We start from the raw sequence: 24,145 nt of genomic DNA on the forward strand, positions 1-24,145 counted from the left end.
TTTATATGTATTATTATTATTATTAGCTTCCGGGGCAATAAAGGTGAGTCCATCGTGTCCTAAGAGGTAGGTTATTCCTGCACGCTGCTAAGCAAATGGCACCGCAGTTAGCAGAAACGCCCCTGCTTAAAATGCAGATTAGGGTCATTAAATATGGCGTAGTGTGAATGTGGCGAGTGAGCGCGGAGGGTAAAGGTAAGCTTATCCTGTGGGAGCAGAGTCGGGATCTCCGCCCCCATTCGCCGACCTCGCATTCCAGAGATTCCCACACTCTAAGCTCACCTGCACGCTTTCCAAGGGCAACAATCAGAGGGGGAAAAAAAAGTGAGGCTTTATGGTGCCGGGAGAAAACTAACACCGAAACTGTGTTTCTGCACGCAAGCCGGGGCCAAGTTTTCATCCCGACGGGATTGGGCATCGAGGGCAGCGCATGAGGGTCCCTCGAAAAGGTGCGCGTTGTTGGCGATGACTCGGTCACAAGATCAAGATTAGCGTAGTATTAGATTATCTCCCGCTGTGAAGAAGCCTAAATAAGTTTTGCCTTCTGCCACACACACACACAGACGCAAGAAAAAGGCTTAACACGTTCTTTGCACAGTACTTTCTGAGTGCAAGCATGTAACGTTAGTCCATACCCTCGTTTGCCTTACGCACGGATGCTTTTATTTTTTCCCCTACGTTTTCCCCCAATTATTCTGCAGTTAGTGAAGGAGCGGGCGACATAAAAAGCAATGAATTACCTTAGGACGACTGTTGTTCCGCTGGCTGAGCTGCGGCTCGGATCTACATTGGAAGATGTAACTTCACCGGTAAAGTCCCCTCGTTTAGTCCCATGCATGTGGAGGAGTGAATCGCGCCTCCATACTCGGGGAGAAGAAGACTACCCCCTTTCCTCTGTCCCTCTGCTTCCACCAGCGGTCCCAGTGCAATGCGAGCGTGCATGACGTCAGTGGGAATGTGGGGGAAAGCCACGCGCACTCCTGATTGGTTGCGAGGGCAGCAAGTGGGGCGTTCCCATATGGTGTTTGCATTGCGGAGTTACCCAATGGCAGAAGAGGTGATAGTTTCCTTGGTTACAAATTTTTGTCAACTGTACAGAGAGCAGAAGCGCGAGGTAAGCTAGGGTTCAGTGGGTTAAATGTGCATTTCACTGACACAGCGAAGACGTCATACTACTCGTGCGGGTGTGTTTATTTATATTACGAGGCTTCTGAGAAACTTACCCGTGTTTCCGTTCACAATATTCGTCATATTTCGATTATCTCCAGCTCACCTGCCTTTTTGTATTTGGGTGCATAAGTTTGTGTGCTCCAGTATTGTTGTTGAACTATAATAGGGCTGCAGCTGTCTGCGATTAATAATGATTATTACGGATTACTTTCTAGTTGAGTAACATTTCTGTTGTTTTAACGTGACTTCCTCAATTTGTCTAAACAGCAGTGAGATAATCAAAGTTAGGGCTTTCACTTTGCTATCATAGAGGACCAGCTAATATATTATAATACAATATAATATATTCACATTTTAAAAGTTGTTTTGGGTATTTCTTTCTAGTGCTACGTGTCCCTCTCATGTAGCACTCTCAATCATCCTGAAGTACATCAAATGTAAGGCTGCTTTTATATTCTGAATCCTTACCTTAGTTTGTCATTTTGTGTTAATATCTACAAAATAATTATATAGGTCTTCATTTAAAAAAAGAGGCCTTTATGTCTGCTACTGACATGAACAAGAAATAGTAATTGTCCAGTCCTGTCAATTGATCCAGAACTCAGTTTTCATTTTAGTGGTGGATTTAATCCTGTCCTGCATACTTCTCACTAACCCTCTACACATTGTACACAACTGACACATTGCCTGTGAGGACAGACATCTTCAAAGCTTAATCCTGAAACAAAGACGTATAGATGTTGCAGAAGAATATCTGATCACACCGGATTCACCACCCGTCCCCTCCCAAACACTAACACTTGTTAGAGTCCACTGTTTATGTCATGCAACCTCAGTATTTTTGTCTTCATTTTGCAGGCACTAATGCATCCAAATAGGGCTCTGCGGTGATGAGTGGAAGGGATCTGCGTACGTTCGTTACAAACTACAGAGCGGAAGACGCGGGTAAGTCAGCAGCAACTAGGTCTGAAACAGTACTGACTCGTGACACGGTTGCCCATTGATCTGTTGAACAGATTTGACCTTTAGTCCCCAAGTTGAATTGGTGTGAAGCCTTTGATGCTTTTGTTAGAGGCAGCATAGCCTGTGTTTATTCACCTGCCTCGTTGAGTCACAGCTGAACTACTTAAAAAACACTGTCTTTACTTCTATTCCTTTCTTCGCTGAAGTCAGCATAAAGACTTTACTTCAGACGTTGAGAGTGATGGGGTTTTCAACGATTCAAATTATCCTAATACAGCCGTATCATTTGCTTCCATCCATGCAGAAAAACTGACACTGCGGATGAAATATGGTCTTGGCAGCTCAAAGTACAAACCGGCTGAATACAAAAGACTTCAAGCCATTGTTGATGCCAAACGCCTGCAGTCTGATCTAATTGGAATAAAGGTACATTTGAGTTGTTATCAATATTGTGCCTGTGCCTAAAACAGCAACGTTATTATAAAATCCATTCTTATTACATTTCATAACAAGGTGATTCAACAGCAAATGAAGAAGAACGACACAGGGATAGAAAATGTGTGTTTTTTTTCAGAGAGCAAACAGTCCTCATTAGCCACCACAGGAAGAGCTTGAACTGACAAAAACCTGCTTTTAATGTGAGGTGATAAAACAGCATGTCTTCAATAGTGGTAAACAGTGCAATTTGTTTCTGTTTGTCTACCTTTCTTTCCTCTCTTTTACACACCACATACAGTAAAGGGATTTCACTCCATATGAAAACACGCATTGCATGAGCTTTGGAGTTTGTCTAACAACATGAAACGGAGCAACAATATCACTGCCATACACAATAGCGTTGCCAGCTTCATGAATATTCATTTGGTTGCACGGGGTTTCTATAAAATTGTTTGAAGTTCATCGTCGTCTCACTCTGAGAAGAGCAAGAAGTTAATGCTAGGGGCAATGGAGATAAGACTGTTAGACCTGCGGTGCTTTAATTGGTAAACTGTGGCAGAAGTCTTTTAGTGTCATTATGGTTGCCGGTGGCTCCTTCTAACCCAGCGCTCTGCATAAGCTAGATAAGACCTGCTATGTTCAGATTCGGTTGCCCCGCTGAAAGGCTTTCTGAGCACCTCCCATTGGTGAATAAATGACCACGAGTCACCTCAAGCAGGATCGTTTTTTGTTCTCTTGGAAGGGACCGGCAACATTACTAAAAATCTTTAAAATTTATATTTTCTATACAAATTTATTTTTTACTCTGAACTGTTGAAAATACACTTTTTATTCATCAATGTCAAGGCTGTGATATAGACTGATGAGAGATATCTGAAAGGCACCATCATCTGACCTTAAATCTGCAAGATTACATAAAAAAAAGTGGTGTCGTATGCATGAAAATGGGCATTACACTGGGGATTGGGGGTTTTATACAAATAAAAAGTAATGCCCATTAAAAGGGTGGACGTGTGGTTTAATAGCTAATAGAAAATAGAAAAGGTTGGATGTTAATAGATTAGTTTTATTTGACTAAGTAAGACTAGAAATCCGCTGATGTAAGTTAAGCTTCAGGCACAGTTTTTGTACTCCAGCTGAGCTTATTAGACAGCCAATGCAAATTAACATCACCTACGATACATGGCCTGGAGGAGGCATGGGATGACCTCAATTTGGCCTTTTTCTTTCAGAGCAGCACTAGTTTCAGATTGAATACCGTAGATTCCCTTAACTGTAACATGGACGTCCCCGTGAGGGTAAACGCAACAAAAGCAGTAGCAACTTTAAATGCAGATAGACAGTAGCAACATAAATCAACACCCTTACGCCTTTTGATTTCCTATTAATATGAAATCGATTGTACCCACATATTAGTTAAGCATTCCTTTGTACTGTTTTCTGAGCCAGTGGACTGTGCATAAAAACACTGATGGAGGACAATAATCCGCTTCATGGAGACATTTCTGAAGGAGGATCTTGTTCTTTCATGATGAAAAAGGAAAACAAATGAGAGTAGATTAAGACCTCTGCCTCCCCCCTCGTCTCCTAACGACATGCCTCATGCATGTCACGCATGTTTCTACTTGATTATTTTAATTTGCCGCTGTTTATTTTTGCTTTCATGCTTTAACGGTGATACTGTTTCGGTTGAATTACCTACATTTATGAGGCTCTCAAAGACACAAAATGCTAACAAAGGCTGAGGCAAATTCCTGTGTAAAAAATATCCCTTACGGGCAGAGAGGGAGGGAATTTATCCTTCACTATAGGATACAATGTTGCCGATGTTTTACCGTCCTTGCAACATTATGATTCATTCCATTTATAGTTCTTATGCTCTTCCTGTGTTATAAAATGCTCCAGATAATTGATGCATTAAAGTACTCCAGACTCAGGTTTGTCCAGATGAAGTCAATTATTTGTAGGAGGAAATAAATGTCATGGCTAAAGTGCATTTAAAAGCAACACTCCGGCAAATTTTTTTTCTTTTCACTCAGTGCTCATTCCAGTTGTAGGGTTTATTCCTGCAGTGCATTAAACCTTGTCTTATAGGTTCAGAAGACTCGTTGTGCAGCCAAGGCAACCAAGGAGAGCTCCATATTACGGCAGCACAGACAGGTGTGGAGCAGAGAGTGCCCCAGGCAGCAAAAGGCTGAGTAAGAGCCCCCTATTACTCCCTGTCATTATCTGCTGCAGTTTTCTGGATCTGCTATTACACCATGCAGCCGTTCCACTTAAGCTCCATTGAGCCCAGACAGGACTCTGCATGAAAAAAAATAGGGTGTAAAGAGGGGGGGGGGGGGGGATATAAAAGTAAGCCCAAAGAGAAAAATGTATCAGTGAGAAAACAAGAAGAGGAACATTTAAGCTGATTTTCTTGCAGTGATGACATTGAATTAAAGGGTGAGAAACAGAGAGAAGTGGATGGTTTGAGCTACGTGTGGGCAGAGGAGTGTACCGAATGGAAGGAAAACTCTCCCTCTGCGTGCTGAGGCAGAAGTGTGGGGCTGGGGCCCCAGCGGTGTCATGCCTTGTGAAGTGAGAAGGGCAGCGCTAGCTCTGGGGTGCAGCTTGTTTGGCTGCGTAATGACTGTGTCTGCGCCACCCAAGGTTAATGATGTACACAAGCGTGAGTCTCAGTAATGAGCCCAATCATAAAGATGTGTCACAGCTTGCAACTCTCAACATATCTAGTAAGAACACCATGGGATTCAAAAGCCACCTTGTCAAATGGTAAAGCAGGGAGGTATATCTATATGGTTAGTTACTCCCTTTCATTCACAATCAACCCCATGACCAGTAAGTAAGAGGGAAACCGTCACTGTAGCATCCTCCGTCGGCTTGTTAGTGTGACGCTGCCCACATCATAATCACATTTTTTGGAGAGATTCTTGTGTGTGATAGTCAGGTTGAAGGATAGATCTGGTCCCCATGCCACCCCTATATCTCCAAAAACTAATCATAGCAGCAGCACTGGTTGAAAATAACTAAATAAATGTATTTCATTTACTGAACTTAAGTACAATTTTGAGGGTCTCATACTTTATTTTATCGATTCAATTTAATGCTACTTCACACTTTTACTTCACTACATTTATTTCACAGTTTTAGTCAGGATGGATAATTGTGGATTTAGCTTCCTAGCAGTATTTAAAATGATCCCCACCTTTACCAGTGTACGCATCAATAATGTATTTAGCTATATATGTGCCCAGAATTCTGAGATTTGTTTTGTCTTTTCTCCCCAGCAAACATTTGAAACAAGTGACATTATCTTGCTGTCTTTGCAGGTTATATGTTGTATTATGTAAACTGTTGGCTAAATGAACTAATGCAGTGGTATTTAACACAGCGTTCTCTTTCTCTCATGGAACAGAGAGAAGGCTGAGAATGACATCCATGATTTTCTAGAACAGATCCGGCCAAATGGTAGAACAGATACTGCCATCTTCTCTCTTCAAGATTATGGTAAACAACCCTAATTCTGTTGATTGTGTCAGCAACTGTATCGTCATCAGTCTTTTCTGTTTATAAGTGCTATACTAATACGTGTCCTTGCATGTCCGTGTTCGGGTTCAGGGCAGCTTCTAGAGAGAGAGCAGAAGGCATTCAGGATAGCCACGGTGGAGCCTGTTCATCAGCTCAAGGATGACCTGCGCTTCAGACTGAGTGAACTTCAACATCAGCAGCTCACTGCCCATCGATCAAACTGGGAACAAGTAATACAACAGGTATCTGTGTTATGCGAAATAGAGACGTGTCTGGATGTCCACAGAGACTTTGACAAAAGCGCTTTAGTGTAAAAGAAAATCTATCTCAGAAAAATAGAGTCTTTTGCGGCACCTGGCTTGAAAAATACAGTGGTTCAGCCTTTGAGAGTACTTTGTCGGTGGCTGGTAGCGAACCATTTGGGAGCATTCTTATCCCGTCATTATACTCATAGCGATCAACGATGAATGTTAGCTGTGCTCACTCTCTGCAGGTACCGAACCAAACAGTCTGTCCGGTACATCTAACAGAAATGTAAGCTCTCCTGCGTGTCAGTTTGCACACAGAGATGTGTTCACTGTCCATGAATCTCTTGTTTGTTAGTTATCCACAGTCCCTATGAGTCACCCAGCCTGCCTTTGACTCTCAGAAACGTCTTGCAAGCTCTAGAGATGAATGGTGAGATTAAGGAGTAAGCAGGGGTCTTTAAAGACAGACCAAACTTCTGCCAGCCGTTTTTTCGCCTCTGTGCGGCTCACTCATGCTTGTTTCTTTCCCATGACCCCCCTCTACTCTTGCTGGCCCGAAACCCCTAGCCTAACTGATTGTATGGGCACAATAGGACAACCAACCCGTCCACACACACACACACACACACACACACACACACACACACACACACATATACCCAGCCACGATGCCTCTTCTTATTACACCAGCTTACTCAACTGTCTGACTCACAGCAAATCAAAGTGAGACCCTTTTCAGGTGCAATATTACACTCCCATCCCCGAGTCTTAAATGAAAAGAATAAAAGAAAATGGGCACTATGTTAAGCGCTACTTTATAAAAGGAAATTCAAAAGGTACCATTAGAGTGAAATTTACCCTGTGCCATTGGACTGGCTATTAAAGATTTTGAATTATTTTGTCACCATACATTATAATGTTTTTTCCAACATTTAAAGAAATGAGTGAAGTTAAAGCTAAAACAAAACTGTTTATTTGTGGTTTATTTCTAACAATCATAATTGTCCAACAGTATTTCTCCCTAATCATTAATCTTGTGCAAGTTATCAACTAAATAGACAAAGCTAAGATCACTTGTCCGTCCGTCCATCCACATCAGTTGTTGTAGAATTCTGAAATCTTTTGCTATCATTTTTACCATATTTAGTAATCAAATACTTTTACCTTATATATTACTGATAACATTGATATTCTTGTAATCAACAGAAGGGGTCCCCATCTTTATCATGCATGAATCCCATCCAGGCTCATAGCACCTGCGTGCATCTTAAGTTCATGGCTCACTCCCCTCATTGTACAACAGAATGGTAAAGCTCGGCAATGTGGTTGGAAAAAAACCATCTCAATATCTTTAAGCTTTGCACTGCGCTATACTGCAAAGTGGTCCAGAACGTGGAGCATATCTCTGATTTATTTCCTGCTTCCTTTCATCTGCAAATTGTTACTTAAATAAACAGAAATAGCTACTTCCATTATAATTGTAACGTCTATGTTCCCTTTATGAAACGGAGAAACAGGCCTAATCATTTGATAAGCATCCTCTCAATCTCTAACTAGCTGTTTTCCTCCTTGTGACATCTAGCATCTTGGAAAATAAGCAGTTACTGATAACTTGCTATTACTACATCATTCTCATGATAAACGTTTCTATATCTAGACATCTGCAAGACCAGGCTGGACCTCAGTTCAATCAGTCCTGTTGATTTGAGCATACATGGCATAAGAGGGAAAGAGTGTTACAGTTGATAGCTGTGATCTCTTGAGTCTGCAGTCCCAGTCTGCAGAAGAAGAGTGCTCTTGAAGCATTATTGATATAAAAGGATTTCCTGGTCAGGGCAAGAGGTGGAACAATTTAGTCCATGTGATACTAAAGTGACAGTTCATACTTGCCAGTTTTATTCCCCTTCAAACTGTGCTACAGCCATGTCTGTTTGTTTCTAAGCTTGTATTTAGGATACATTTATAATTGTATATAATTTTTCTCCTTTGATCACCAGATAAACTTTGTGAAGGACCAGCAAGATGACATAACTGAAAAACTTCAAGCAGAGTACCTGGCCCTGGAGGGGGAGATCATTGGCCTTGGTTTAGAGGTAAGTTTTTCCACTGTTGTTATAGATATCCTCCTCATCACCAATTCCCATTCTGTATTATAGCGCAGACTTGAGCTTAAGAAGAGCTTGCTACTGTGTGTCACAAAAGCAAAAGTTGAAACATTTCATTATATATCTCAAAGTTGGTGATATTGTCCTCCGCAGAAATATCTTACAAGTACTCCAGATAATCTGGTGAACACAGAAAACATTCCAGAGGAGGTTTTGAATTCAGACTGCCCTTACCCAGAGCTGAAGGACTCCCTGATCCAGGCCTTCCACTCCCTGTCAGAAAGGTACAAGAGCAGGCTGCAGAATCTCCGAGATCAACTGCAAACAGCTGACAGGTATAACTCAAGTTCAGCTTTGCTTCTTTTAATAATTCTAAGTGCTTGCACATTGATTGAACAAGAAAACTGTAGTGATTTTTGCTGCTATTAATCATTTTCAGCCATCCAATATCGATATTAGGCAGAGTATAGGCAGAGTTCTGGTGTAGCTGGGCGGATCAAGATGAAAGAATAAAAACTCAGCAGGACATGAACAACATATAGAGGCACAGTCACTTCACTCCCCAAATGCAAGCGGAAAATTACGACAAGTCTTTCTCACCAGGAGGTTGATTCTATCAATGTGTCTTGATTTTTATTTCCATATGGTCGCTCTATGTTAGCTTCTATAAGTAGTTTGCAATTTATCAATACATATCCTTTGGAAGTTAAGTGAGGTGAAACAAAGGACGGTGAACATAAGATGCCTTCCAATAACCATATCATACTATTTTGTATGTCCCAGATATATATAGTATGTCAAATGTAGTATGCCAAAAACGCCAGGATGTCCTCCTGCATCTGGTCGCGTTTTTGTCATACTCTAGTGTCATTCTATTATCTATTTTTCTATATGGTCACATGTTGTCTGGGTTGGAATCTGTTTCAGGTTCTGTGGCTGGTGTGCAGATGACCACCAACGCTTCCAGTTGACTTTGTCACAGTACACTCATGACATACCCAACCACAGGGCGCTCTACATGGACATGCTGCAACGACTCCTCCCTGAGAAAACCAGACAAGAGCTGGTTAGTACTTTGGCAAAACGCCCCAAAAAAATACAGAACGTTATTGATATACTTTAGAAAAAATGTATCAGCAACAATTTTGATAATCAATTATTGTCTAAGGTATATTTCAAGCAAAAGCTTGTTCGAGGCCCTCATATGTATTTGGAGGATTATTTGATAATGAAAATAATTGTTTATCTGGGGAAGTGTTGCTAACACAGTTTCATTAACACCTTGAAGCTGCCGAACAACCAAAGTCTGATCTGCTGAGCACTGAGCATTTGGAGGTTATGTGTATTTATCCTGGGCATTACTGCCCTTTTGGATTTTACTCCATAACATTAGTGCACATACAAAACACACACATATACATATATGCCCCCCCCCCCCCCTTGATGGATGGGAACACACATTCACATACTGTATATCGACGCACCTCCACTCGCCCCCATCTAAAGATGTAACTCCCTCCCCAGTCTGAACCACCCCTGCAGTGTGACTCCCAGACTCCCTGATCAATGTGGCTCGGTAGATCGGATCTGAGCAGAGAGACACACAGATAAGCCTGGACAATGAGCCACTCAAAGCGCGACAGGATGTGCCGTGTCACCCACCGTGGACCACTAGTTAATGCCACCACCTTGCATCACCATGACAACCGCCGACCGCACTCCCCCCCCCCCCCCCCCCCCCCCCCCCCCCACCCGCACCCAGAGACCTGTCCTCACATTAGTTCCAGCTGGGTGCCGCATTGAGAGCTGAGATCATTCAGCCAAGCTGATAGCAGTGTTTTCTTTACAGGCTTTTTTTTTTTCTGTATCTTAAATGAACAACTATAAGACATTAGTATCCAGTGTGCTCAAAGGATGGTCCTCTGACTGCACCTGCACCTTTTTATTCTTAAATAAATTGAATAAAGAATCATGTCTGCAGTAGCAGTAGTCTGCTTTGGGCAGATATATCCTTCGTATTCGTTGAGATGAAAATTATTCCCATTGCTCTTGCAGACACATGGGTCGATTGGCTCTACTAAAGTTAGCACTGTAATGGCAAAATTGTTCCTATGAAGTCGATGTCTCCGCTTTCAGCCGTTCTTATTTTTGTTTTTTCAACCTCAGAGCGTTGAAGGCTTCTCCTGCTTGAGCCTTAATATTTTCCTCACCTGCCATTTATTTCCACCCGCGTTCAATCATTTCAGAATGATAACATTATTTATTGTTGCTTCTGTCAGTCTGCTTTAAATTCTAATGGAAGATACAGCAGCTCTGTTTTTAGCTAGATAGCAGGTGTGACATAAAATCGCAGTTAACGCCTTTGTGCTGTGTACAAATTTAAGAGCCTTGACGATAAATCTGCTCCTGTATTCTTTTAAAAACATTTTTTTTTGTGGGGGTGATGGGTAGGATGAAGAAGAATAGTTTGAGAGAGAACATTTTTTTTTGTATATCCAAAGGAATATAGAGTAGAAGCATAGGGTTTAGAGAATTAGTGACATTTACTTACCTTTCTCCAGCAAAATACTTTCATATTGCAGTTTTTCTTACATGAAACGTACAGCTGCAATCCCAGTATATATCACTATCTCATCAAAGAGGCTCTTTAAACAGTATGTGGACATTTTCTGTGTTCTTTGTGCTGCTGACCTAAAGTTGAACTAGTTTCTCAGATTCCCTATCAGATGGTGGTACTCCACCCAAAGTGGACATCTCCCTCTGCTGGATGGGGGTCTTTTATTTGGTCTATTATGACATACTCCTTGATGTTCTCTCATATCAAGTAGGCCATTTCATAGTGATGTCCTCATAATGTTCCATGGCAGAAGTGGAAATAATTTATACCTCTTACCTTTTCTGACTGTGTCTGGGCAGCCACTCTTATGTTCTCCTTTGTGTGGCTCAGTCCTCGAGGAGACAGCACTCCGCAGAGGGAGTGTGGATGCAGCAGCTAAACTCGATGTCGTGCCACTTTAAGTGTGCACTGCAGACACGGTGCGGTGGATGGTTCCACGTACATACTGTATCTAATGTGTTGGCTAAGGTGCATGCACGCGTATGTGCGAACACGTACTGCAGGCATGAACATAGACTGTGTTCTTGCCCACTCGCAACATCACAAGGAAGGCAAGGGTAGTAAAGAACAAAGGGTGGATCTTCAAGTTCTAAAGTTGTGCTTTAATAAACAGGATTTGCTTGACTGCTTCTGGCACTTCTGTTCCGTTGGCAGTTCTGTCAGCTCACTCATTTTCAATAAAACCAGTCAGCCGTCTAATGCCTTCCCACCGTCAGTTAGCCGCTATTAGCCCGTAGATGAATATCATTCCCTCTGTTCCAATGAAGCAGCCAAGGGATGCAGCCACTGTGACTGCTGACACAATGATGAATTGCTACAGGCAGCCCTCACACGGAAAGGAACTGTTTTCCTCCAGGACATTTCACAGCCAGGAGAGAGGGACCATTTTATACACCAGCAGAGCCAGATCTGACACAGAGTTTTCCCTGTGGTCCTGCTGCCATTATCATAGACAGCATATCATGTAGTGGTGTTGGTTTCTGTTTGTGTGTCATCAATTGTGTCCATCACTATGAATAATACAACGGTGTTCCTCATATCCATTTTTGTGTTTTAGGTGATGTTTTTTGTTCAATGCTTATAAAAGAATAAATAACACACTTGACCTCATCCCATGTGCAAACGCTGCCTTCTCCGTGTCATGTTGTTCTTCCAGATGGAACATGAACGTGTGTGGGACTGGCTGCGCTTCACCCAGGCACAGCTGAGAGTGGTGACCCAGCAATGTCAGCGAGACCGGGAAGAGCTGCTGGCCAGAGCCCTGTTCACCCTGCAGGAGGCGAGACATGCCCACCAGGAGGAGCTGGAGCTCCACAGAGGCCACCAGCACCAGCAGGACATCTGCTCGCATCTCAGAGTGAAGGTTAGCGTCTTATGTGCCTTCACACCAGGGGCTGTCAAACTTCAGGAACATTTCTAACTTCATGAGACAGCACTTTTTATGTGAGCATTTATGCTAAAGTTCTGTGCCTCCATCATAGCTAATATGCGCAGGACGTGGATGTATAACTTTGATAGTTTTCTTTTGCAGCTAATCCAATATGAGCTCTCTTTGATCTACTTCTTGTTTTTTAAGGCACACTCGCTCTCATTGACAGATGGAGTGGACCCGTATATATTCAACATCCTTTTCCATGTGTGGATGTGGTAGTTGTGAGGGGCCAGACAGGCAGTAGTGTGTGACTGCCTTCTTGTGTACAGTATATCTGCTGACGAGGCTGCATATTACTCCAGGCTGCCTGACAGCATCTCTCGCCTTAGCTGCCACTTGGGATGGGGCTGTGAATGCAAACAAGCTAATAAGGATGGTCTTGCAAACATGATGTTGCTGTCTCTGAGGGGCGCTGGTTCACATTCACACAACAAACAAGTTACTCATGTGAACAAATCCATGTGTTGTTGATGCAGCGCTGTGCAAATTGAATTTGCTTTGAAGGGAAAAAAAAATAGTGCTGATGTCCTATGGCTGATTAGATAAGAAGAGTCTGATGTACTGAGAGGGTCACCACTGAGCCTAGTTTTGTCAAATAACACGACGTATCACCTAATGGGAGGCAGAACGCTGGTTTAGTTTTTTTGCACTGTTTACAGGAACAAGGTCCTAGGTTTGCTTCCTTCCAATCTGTGGAGTTTGCTTGCGCTCTCCCCCTTTGCTTTATTTACTAATCTCTCTTTTTTCAGTGTTTTGTAACCCCCAAATGTCCCCAAATGTCTCTTGTGGACATGCCAGCCAAAGTTATAGTTTAAAAACAATATACATATTTACATCAAGGACATTCATGGGAGGTAAAACCAGTTATGTTGTGAACTAACAATCCAACAAGCCTACTGTAGGGATATTTGATGTGTTGGGACAATAGGAACACAACATGACAATCTCTCTATTAGTCATAGGGGGCACCCCCCTCCCTGTACCACTTGCCTTGTGCAATAGTTGACTTTTCACATCTGTCACATTTACATCTTTTCCCCATTTAGATTTTCCCCTCATCTTTCATTTTAGGGTTATCATTTAATTTTATAGTTGGGCTGCAAAATTGTGGCATAAAAACGGTCTCTTCATTTCACTGGCATTACTCTACTTAATCTTAATGTTTTATTTCCCTGTTACGTGATTTTGTTTTTTATTAGAGTTGTCATATACACATACACATACACATACACATACATGAAATTGAACTTCTGCATGTAACCCATCCCTAGCTTATTGGGAGCAGTGGGCTGCTGAGAAGCGCCCGGGGAGCAGTTAGGGGTTCAGTGTCTTGCTCAGGGACACTTCGGCACAGGACATGTAGCAGCCAAGGATCGAACCGCCGACAACCCTCTCTACCCATACCATAAGTATCCAGGAAAAATATTAAATGTGGAGTATTTTCCACGGGGAAAATCTACTTTAATAATTTTCTTTGCCGGTTTTAACTTCTGGAATTCATATACTCCCAACGTTTCTATCAAGCAGCAGCTTGCATATTCTTTCACTTTGGCTAGCATAATGCATTATGTTGGACAGGTAGTTTTTCTCCTAACTTACTTTTATTATGTAGCTGATTATTACATTTAAATGGACTGTGTTCAGTTTATCCTTCGCTGTGCTCTATAGCAAATTCAAGGGCACTTCACATTCAGTTCTGTCGGAATGAGCTACCTTAAATAGAGCTGCAACAACCGTGGCATTATAAAGTTGTGTTGGGGAAAAAAGCCATCACATGTTTTTAAAAGGATGTAATATATTATTTAAGACATGTACATGCAAGCAAATATTTTCTGTATTTTTTAAAACAACAGGGGCCTTTAACATTGAGTTTGGGTAAATCTGAAGCAGAGCATAAACTAAACACCTCTGACTATTGCAAACACATTTCTGAGTTTTGTTTTCATGGCTCTGTGAGGCAATAAGAAAAATAAAATCACCCAGACATTTTCATTCCCATGATGTTTTTCCACCTCCATGTTTTTTGTTTATGCAGTGCATGTTCACGTATTTGAGTTTGTGTGGAGGCTCAGATGGATGCCTGTTTGCATCCAATCTATTTATTTCCACTGCCTTTATCATCCCAGCACTGCGGCACAGCGGTGAGACGAGATATATTCTCCTCCTGTAGCAGCTGCTTCTTTAACACTTTGTTTTCTGCAGCTGCTCCCTCTGACCTAAGCAACACCACCGACTCCACTGTGAGTCATTACCCCTCTTGAGATCAACTCCCTTTCTACAATCTACATTGTTTCCCTATTTCAATGTGTGTGCTTCATAGTGTGCTTTGATTTTGTAGAAATGTATTTAAATTTGCTCAATATTTGGGTGAAATTGATTTAAATTTACTGAATATTTGGGTGAAATTGATTCATATTTATTAATTATCTGGGTAAAATTGAGTTGGATTCACTAAATAAAATAAATTATATCAACTCACATTTTAGCACATTGTTACTTAATTCAACACATTCCCACTGCTATTCTAACTTTAAATCTATTCAATAATATTGATTGTCACTTTGTTGCCATCATTTTTCTATGTCTAATTCACTCAATACTGTGCCATCTTGGTGCCACGGTAAACTTAACTTGGGCCAACAGATCACCATGCAGGTAAACATTTATTTCTGCGAATTTGTTTGAACATGCTTATCGAACACTTTTCATGTGCAAAATGTCAAAATAAAAAACTAAATAGAGAAAAGGGCTAGAAAAATAAAACAGAAACAAATGCAATTCAATGTCTAATATTACGACTGTATTCACACTGTAATCATTTTATTTATTACGTGCACAGATTAAAATTCTAAGGGCCAATGTGTTTTTCAAATGCCTTATTTCTTCATTACTTGCTAAAATGGGACTATAAGCAGAGCTGAACAAGTTTAAAGTAATGGTCGATGGACTCGTATTGCACCTATAGTCTTCCGACCACTCAGAGCACACTACACGTCATTCACCCATTCACACCCATTCATACACTGATGTCAGGGGCAACCATGTAAGGTCTCCTCTGCCAATCGGGACAAACTAACCATGCCCACCCAGTCAAACACCATAGGCACATTCTTCGGGAGCAATTTGGGGTCTTGCCCAAGTACACATCGACATGGACTGGAGGAGCCGAGGTTCAAACAGCCAAACTTCTGAGCCACAGCTGGATAAACATTTGAAATAGTTGGCTATTAGTAAGTAATGCGTATAGATGACATGGCTAAAACTGTTGGACGGCCAGTTTATTTAGTTAAAAGTAACGGATATGCATTTGAAATCGTCAGATAACATTGTTGAATGAAAATGGAAAACAGTCGAAATAGTCAGCTGAAAGTAATGGACAAACAGTAAACCTAGCTTAATATAAAGTAATGATGTATTTACCAACTGCAACAGCAACACTGGTTTTATTTTCCCCGTGTGAGTCTGTGTGTGTATCGTCGTGGCAAAATGTGGTCCTGGAGACACCTCCTAGCAGGATCAAGCGGTTTTGAGTACCGGCAGGTGTTTTAATTTCTGTCTGTCTGAGGACAGATTTTGTCACTGCGATAGCGTCGCAATCGTGCAAGACATAGTCACGAAACTTTACGAGTGTGAAGTAGAGACTAAAATGTAGGCAGAGTTCAAAGATGGGTCTGGTCTAAGCAAGGGTACCAGGACTATGCAGGTATAGGAAGTGGGCAAGGGGGCTGTTGTCTAACTGCTCAGAAACAGGATTTTTGAAACAGATTAAGTAGAAAACAGACTGCCGTGATGGTACTTGTCGGCTGAAGTAGTAAATTGCTTCTTTCTAGCTGTGATTATGCAACTAAACACTCTCCACATCTCATCTTCTCTGTGCCTCCACGGGTTCAGATGAGAGTGCATATTGGACGTTTTTTGGTCAGTGCTGGTCTGGTTCTTCTGACCTCGCGATTGGGAGCAAGGCGTGTGCTGCCAGCTCTCTGCTGAGGAACATGCAGTGGGAGGAAATCCAGGGTAATGGTTTCTGAGTGAGCTTGTAGCCTTCTATTTTGGAAAGGGCAAGGCTGTCACACAGACAACAGCTTCTTCCTGAGAACCAAAGATTGGCCATTCAAAGATGGCTGGCTAGATTCATGTGTCATGGACACAGACGACATTATTGATCAAAAAGCAGTTGCTCACCAGCTCCAGATGTGATATACTTGTTGAAGGTGTGTGTTGTGGAAAGTACAATAAAATACATAAATAAGATAACTAGCAACACTGCATGCATTGACATTTTCATATTTATCACTGAAAGACAGACTCTTTTTCTCGAATCATCAGCTGTTGGTTCTGCAGTGTTCTGGCTGCTGTAATTAGCTGGCATTGTTCTTGGTGTTACTGCTCATTCAAGCCTCATTCTGTCCTTGCTTTCTTTTTGCCTCCTACTTACATCTTACCAACAGGCATCTTTGATGAGCAATTGTGTTTTTCACATTAGTAAATAAAGCTTGAGGGATGACAGATTGTTGCAACATGCTCAGGAGGGAAAAGGATGCGTGGCACCAGCAGGAAAAGCAACACAACAATTGAAAGAAGAAAAGCTTTTCTTCTCTTTTTTGCATAATCAAATTTTTTCATTTACTGCTTCACAATATAAAAAGCACCGTTACAGATTAACATATACTGCCATTCACAAGTTGGGAATCACCTGTTATATCGATGTTTTTCTTCTTTCCTTCAATAATTGCTATTTGAGCATAGATAATAAACAGTATGATTTAGATACCAAGTATGTCCTACAGTGTTGCATGATAGGGGAGAATACTGTTTTTCCCTCCGAATACCCTTCGATTTAGAATTTGTCTTCCAGTCCAGAAAAGTGTAAGTGACACTTGATCATTATTGAACCACAGCGGTGCAATTGGGCTCTAAATATTTTGGAAACCTGTTTTTCTTTGGGCCCTCTGCATTCGACCCAGTGGTTACATTAGTGTGAACTCTCAGTCCATAATAGGTTTAGTATGCCTGTTAATATCAGCTTGTTTTAGGCATTACTGTTCACTCAAACACAATACCAGTGACTTTTCTTCTATTCGTATTCAAATGGGGCTCAGAGGTATTTTGTCTCTTACTGCCATTTCAATTATCAGTCTGGTTGAACCATTGTACAGTGTTTTGTTCCCCATGTACAAAACATTACTTTTTTCCTACAATATAACATCTATTTGTAAAGAGGCCTTTCTACTACAATTTACTTTCTAATACAGAGTATAGTCCTCTCACATCTGACTGTAACAAATCAAGCTTTTGTAGCAGGAGATTCCAAACCTTTGAACGCCAGTGAACCTGGATGATCTGTGTGCCCTTCCTGCAGTAATCAATGCGTTTTATATCACTGTGGGTTAGCAGATCCCCGGCTGTCACTGAGTGTTGGTGACTAACAAGTACAGCTATTCATTCTCTGGTGGTGGAAGGGACAAGGTAGAGTCTCGGTGATTGACACAATGCGTGGGCCACATAGTGTTTCAGCTGACAACTTGGAGGAGTTAATTGCTCAAATGTGTATAATTTTTCCTCTGCAAAATCATGTACCTGTTACAGACCTCAGGCACATTCTTATTGTACCAGCTGTGGAAATACAAAGATAATTGCATGGTCTCATTTTTCTCATGTCTTAATGGACGTTAGTTCTTGTCCCTTTAAAGATTCGGTATATCAGCGTCACTCAGTAGAGTGGTGCCACATATGAAGCAGTTCATATATATAATATGTATATGTACACCACACATTGTCTTCGGCTTGCTGCTTTAATTCACAGCATTGATATTGGTGCAAGATTAGCATGAGTTCATACCTGTTTCACTCATCTGTTATCTATTCAAAGTCTGTCATTAAATGACCTGCAATGTTGAGTTACAATAAAGGCGGCTGCTACTCCCCCTGACAGAAGACATCACGATAACTGTACAGTTATAATAAGAAAGGCTTTGAGCAGGCTGCCATGTGCAGATAAAAAGGCAATCGTTCTTTTGTTATTCTGACATCTCTGGAGTCATTTTTGTGCTGCCATGAAAAAGGACGGCGTCCCATTTCCCTTTGAATTCACAGAAAATGAGATTCCGGTGACAAATTACTGTAGACTGTACATAATGACCATTTTATTCTCTTTGTGCTGCCTTAAATGCCTTTTCATCTCTGCCTTAACAAGAAAGACAGACAAAATGCATTCAACCAATGTGGTGTGTTCTGTGTCTGTGGGTCTATGCTACAAAGATACATTTCAGATTGTTCTGTGACTTTGAGTCACCAGTGCAATTGAACTTTAGATTCTTGCTTTATGACGAAGATAGTGCTATCTGTTATGTGACAAATCTCAGTTTTTTTAGTCTGTATGTCTCAAAAGAATATGCTTTCCAGACCCACCAGGCTGTTTAGACACCTCGTCTCTCAATGTTCCAAACATCAAACAGGTATCTCTTATCGGGGCCAGGCTGGAGTTTGATGGATGGTTTAATTATGTGCGCTAGTTTTTCTGGTTTCTTTTTTTTTTCCAAAAGCAAAGGTTCTTTAATATCATTTTCAGAGGGAGAGAATTGGAGAGAAACACGAGGAATGACTTGCAACAAAGGCCTCCAGGTGGACGCGAATCAGGGCTGTTACTGCAGGTGTTCAGCTTCTGCGTTAGAGCCCCAGCCTAACAGGACACCTCGAATTATGGACAGTTTAAACCCTTTTTATGCATGATATGAAAAACAACACAGAGCTGTGCAGCATTTGCTATACATAAGGTCGACACTCGTGGATCATAATGTTAACATTGCTTGTGTCTCAATTTGTTATGGCTTCTTTTATACACCCAAACGTGGTGTTGCAAGTTAAGATACCCACAATGTGCACTAAAGAACTATAATAGGCATTTTTTCAATTTACTTGAAACTTCAATGTGCTATTTAGGTTTTGTATAGGAGTGGTGTTTTGCTCGGGGCACCAACAGTAGTTATTGGAGTCATTACTGTGACCTTTTGCATTCACAAGATTGTATTACACAAGGCAATATTGGAATCAACGCCAACACCAAAAGGTGAACATTACATATCAACACACAGTACAAAGGACAAAAGCAAGACTGCTGGAAAACAGTTATGGTATGTGTTACTCAGTCACTGCTCTCTGGATTGCATATTGAACCCAGTTCCAGGAAAGTATAGCCCTAAATGTCTGCATGAGGGAACATTTTGATTTCTAAAGAAGAAACTTGTTGCAGCTCCAGCTTCAACACTGTCAGATGGAGGTAGATTAGAAGCTGGATTGTTTAAAGTCCCCTGTCAAACACACAGCTGCTGCTTTTTCTCAGGTGGACATCAAGTATGATTGACTTGATGATACCACTTGTGCTAATGTGTGTGAGACCATGTTAATTTGCAGTTCATTCCTTCGGGGATTCCTAAAGCTCTCCACTGATAGATCTGTGAATCTGTCTGCCCGATCGGAATGCAACACTCTTAATACCCAGCATGCCGCAGCGAGGCTGCTGCATAACGAACCTGTCACTCATCCCCCAGCAAATGTTGGACTGAATGTGTTTATGTGTGATAAGTTTAGACCGTCTGTTTCCAGATGCCTAGCTGGGTGAGTGAAGTTTCATAAAAGCCTTGCATTCCTTTGGTTATTAAAATCTGATATTTCGGATATCCATTGTTGCCCAATAGCTTTAAACTAAAAGTTACTGGTAAGAATCTTGAAAGTTTAAAAGTTGGATGGAGGTGACAGTTTTGTTTGACTCTTTTGAACTATGATACCTTTCCTGAATTGCCGCATGAGGACAGAATAAGCATTATAACTAGAATATGTTCTATTTGCTCTAACACTTTTCTTTATTCTTCAGTGTTTTGACGTGTCCTGAGGTGATCTAACACAAAGTGTGAAAGGAAGTTTTGACACCTCTTCCTAAGTTCATGCCACACGTTGGTGGTCCCCCTGTGAGTGATTCTTTCAAGACGGCTGTTAACGGACGATAACCTGCTTTTTTTTGTTTCTCCCCGGTGTGTGTTTGCATGTGTCGTCGTAGCTGCAGCAGTGGCGGGCCCAGCAGGAGGAGGTGGCAAAGCTGGAGGCGGCTATAGCTTCAAGACAACAAGAGGACGAAGAGGCGAGGCGAAAGAGGGAGCAGGAAAAGGAGGCTGCTGTCAGATCACAGCACAAAGAGAAAGTAAACATCACAACACCCATCACACTGAATGTATCAGTTGTTTTCCTGCAGCATTTGCTCCATATCAAAATGTGTGCATTTGTGTGTGTACATCACATTTTACTGTCCTTTTTTATGATTTCACAATATTTGTAAAAACATGTATTATGATCAAACCACGTACAATTTTAAAAGTGGTGAAAAAACAATCTTTTTTTATCCTGTGCCCACACCATTCATATGTTGTGTGCACAACCTATTACCTTGTTTACCTAGTTTATCTTAAGGAAAACATAACAAGATATTTCACTTTTTTTTTTTACTTATCTTTCTTTATCATGCATATCCTCAGCAGGAATGATCTGCTGTATATTTTAATAGACCGGTATGGATGAGTTAGGTTTAGATGTTTATCCAACTAAAGAGTCGTATTGGCTCAGCTGGATACCAAGCCCTGGCCACACAAATAGCAATGATTTTAATGAAAAAGCACAACATTTGACGTGGGTCAGCTCAAGCTAAAACTCTTTAGTGTGTGGATAACTTCTCACAGACAAGAAATATGGCTGAATGTAAACCGAAAACAGCAGTGAAAGTTTTATAGAACCACTTGAAATGCTATGTAGCTGTCCCGAACTTGTAGACACTTTTAAATAACTTGTTTGCATCTTTTGGGACAATTGGAGCTCTGTATAGATAAAAAAACATATTACTATACTATATCATAAGGTTTTCAACTAATGCTTGCCATTTGATAAAATTAGACAAGCTTTAAGTTGCCCCCCAGTTGTTGCTACATTAAAGGTTTATTTATTTACGGGCACCCATGGAGATCAAATTAAAAGCATACATTGTTACAACTATCTGGGCATTTTGATCATTTAATTTAGTTGTTGTCCTCACAGGTGCAACTACTCCACAATCTGTGTGTGTGACTGTTTAATTATTTCGCTCCTCAGGGGTCTGCTTGGAGAACATGGGCAACCTGAGACACTCTGATTAATGAGAGCATTTAGGCTGCATTGGATTCCATATCATTTAGCACAATAGTCTGCCGGGCATTGAAATATCATCTCATTCTTTCTATTTAAACGTATCTGATTCCTGCTCTGTCACAATCAATAGGACATGACGATCTTAAGAGTTCTGTGGGAGTCAAATTGGTGGAAATGTGGCTTCTATTCTGGCGGCTGTTGTTAACTTTTTCTTGTTTTTCTTTGTAAATTGTTGTTTTTCCCCCAAGGTCAGGCGGTTTTATTTACAGCAGCAGAAGAGGAGGGAGATGCTGGAGGCGAGGGATCAAGAGAGACTCGCTAATCTGAGGAGCGTCATGGAAGAACAGGCAAGGCGAGATAAAGAAAGGTGAGTGTTGCACCACGGGACCTTGAGTTTTCAAAGAGATGCTCAAAGAGTTGCTCAAATATAAGCCAGAACCCTAAGAATATATTATTACCTGTTGCAATCTTAAATACTACTTCATATACACTTCCAATATCAAGCTAACTCGACTCTTCTTTATGTAACAGCTATGTAGTATAGGGTCGGGCATTTTTAGGGGTTAAAGTCAGAGTAGAGTCACCCAACTTTATGGAAGTGCAATGCAAGATTGCTGGACTATCCCTTTAACTGAAAGAGAGACTAAGGGAGACTGATAAACAGCACCTCGTGTCAATATAACTCCTGGATTGTACTGACTGTCACAGACGGGGTGGCTTTGGCTCAATGGGTAGAGCGGGGTCATCCTCTGACCACAAGGATGGCCGTTCCTACTCCAAGTTGCTTCTGGGGGCTTTACAGCAGCCCGCTGCTCCTCAAATGCTTAGGATGGGTTAAATGCAGAGATTAAATGGCATGTACCGTATGTACCTGTATGAATCTGATTGTAATACATTTTAAGACTGTGGGTGGATTTGACCTTTAACCCCTTAATAAGCTGCGCCTGTCGTCGTTACACTTGAAACTTTCGCCCAGAGGGAGCAGTGAAGAACTGCATTATAGTTTAAAACACCCTGTTTGGTGCGATTTGCTTAGCATTTCTCTGCAGACACTCACAGAGTCTGGCATTAAAACCAGATAATGATGCTCACTTTGGCTGTGAGAATGAACTTGGCAGGAATGAGAACAGCAATCATGGTGGGGCTGAGGAACAGATAAAAAAAAAAAAAAAGACGATGGGAGAGGAGCTGCACTCTGGCAGCTCCATAAAACCCTCCACCGCCCGGAGGCCTGCTGTGTCAGGAGCGATAGGTAGTGTGTTGGTCATGGCAGTGGCAGAGGAGGAGAGGGGCTGTTCGGGTCTAATGTCCACACCCTCTGTGCTCCCTCTAGGGTCCTGTTTCGGGCCGATATGTTGCAGCGGCGAAGGGAGGAGAGAGAGGCGCGGGAGCTTGAGCGGCTGAGAGAAGAAGAAGAGAAACAGAATCATCTGGAAGTTCTCAGAAACCAGGTGGGTCTTTATATACGGGAAGACTTGGACTCATCCTTATCTGAGTTGAGACATCACTGCCACCCTATGGCAGTGAATAAAAAGAAAATTATCTCTACGTTAAATGTTTTTTCCCCCTCTTTATCTCAGGTTAGGGTGGTGGCAGAGGCAGACCCAGAGAGGATGATGGCAGATACAGAGGCTCGGAGGGGTCGACTCTTGAATGTAGAGGAGTTTCAGCTCCAAAGGCCTCTCTATAGCATCAACACGTACACAGACACACAGGTATTGCGTGATAACATCTACCCTCCTAAAACCTTTTGTTTTTGTTTGAATTATTGCAAAAGCTCAACAGCTACATGGTCCTTTGCCCCTAGCTCCCACACGGTATGACTCTTTCCCCAGTTTCCTTGAATATTCCACCGTTTACAGAATGTTTAGTTTCATCTCAGGTGAAACTGACCAGTGACCCACGCAGTGCAGGACAATTATGTAAGCTGGCTGGCTGGTCAATCAATGTTTTACCTCGTGTCAAAAACTTGTATACACAGTCTTGATCTCAAGGCCACCCGGTGAATCAGTGTGCTGTAGAGTCTCTCCCTGTGTGTGTGTGTGTGTGTGTGTGTGTGGTTTTGTCATCATGGTTCGAGTTTGTTTATTGTGTAACACAAGCAGTGACTGATTGTCACTCACGCAAATCTTCCCCTCTAATACCAAACTGTGAAGGATTAGGGATTAATCTTATTGTGGGTATTAAATGCATAGTAAACCATTAAAACAAACAATGGTATCACAGTGGGGTGATTTAGTGTGAAACAGCTGGATACGTATTGTTTATTGTGGATTTCCTTTTTACTTCTGTTTTCCAGATTGTGTCTGATCCAAGAGTGCGGGTTGAGCAAGCTCTACGGGAGGCTGGTCTGCACCACAACCAGTATGCCAAAGACCTCCTGTCTGTTATCAAGCCCCCTAAGCCACCGAGACGAGATACCAAATCCATACTCAAATTCTGACCAGGGGCTTGTTTTGGGGGTCATGTTATT

The 24,145-nt window shown here is 41.7% G+C and overlaps 1 protein-coding gene across 1 annotated transcript; it reads left to right on the forward strand.

Annotated features, from left to right (window-relative positions):
• Nucleotides 1-2,060: 2,060 nt before the first annotated feature.
• Nucleotides 2,061-24,115, forward strand: LOC306703805 (coiled-coil domain-containing protein 148-like; the record flags this gene model as incomplete). The annotated part of the gene is made up of 14 exons (XM_079169884.1): nucleotides 2,061-2,115; nucleotides 2,438-2,559; nucleotides 4,666-4,769; nucleotides 5,990-6,081; nucleotides 6,193-6,344; nucleotides 8,348-8,443; nucleotides 8,609-8,790; nucleotides 9,383-9,521; nucleotides 12,229-12,435; nucleotides 20,558-20,698; nucleotides 21,921-22,039; nucleotides 23,006-23,123; nucleotides 23,253-23,387; nucleotides 23,972-24,115. 14 exons carry the CDS (start codon nucleotides 2,061-2,063, stop codon nucleotides 24,113-24,115), a joined length of 1,806 nt encoding a protein of 601 aa, XP_079026010.1.
• Between the last annotated feature and the right edge of the window lie 30 nt (nucleotides 24,116-24,145).

This window comes from Pholis gunnellus (assembly GCF_910591455.1).
Source record: "Pholis gunnellus genome assembly, chromosome: 12".
NCBI classification, from domain to species: Eukaryota; Metazoa; Chordata; class Actinopteri; order Perciformes; family Pholidae; genus Pholis; species Pholis gunnellus.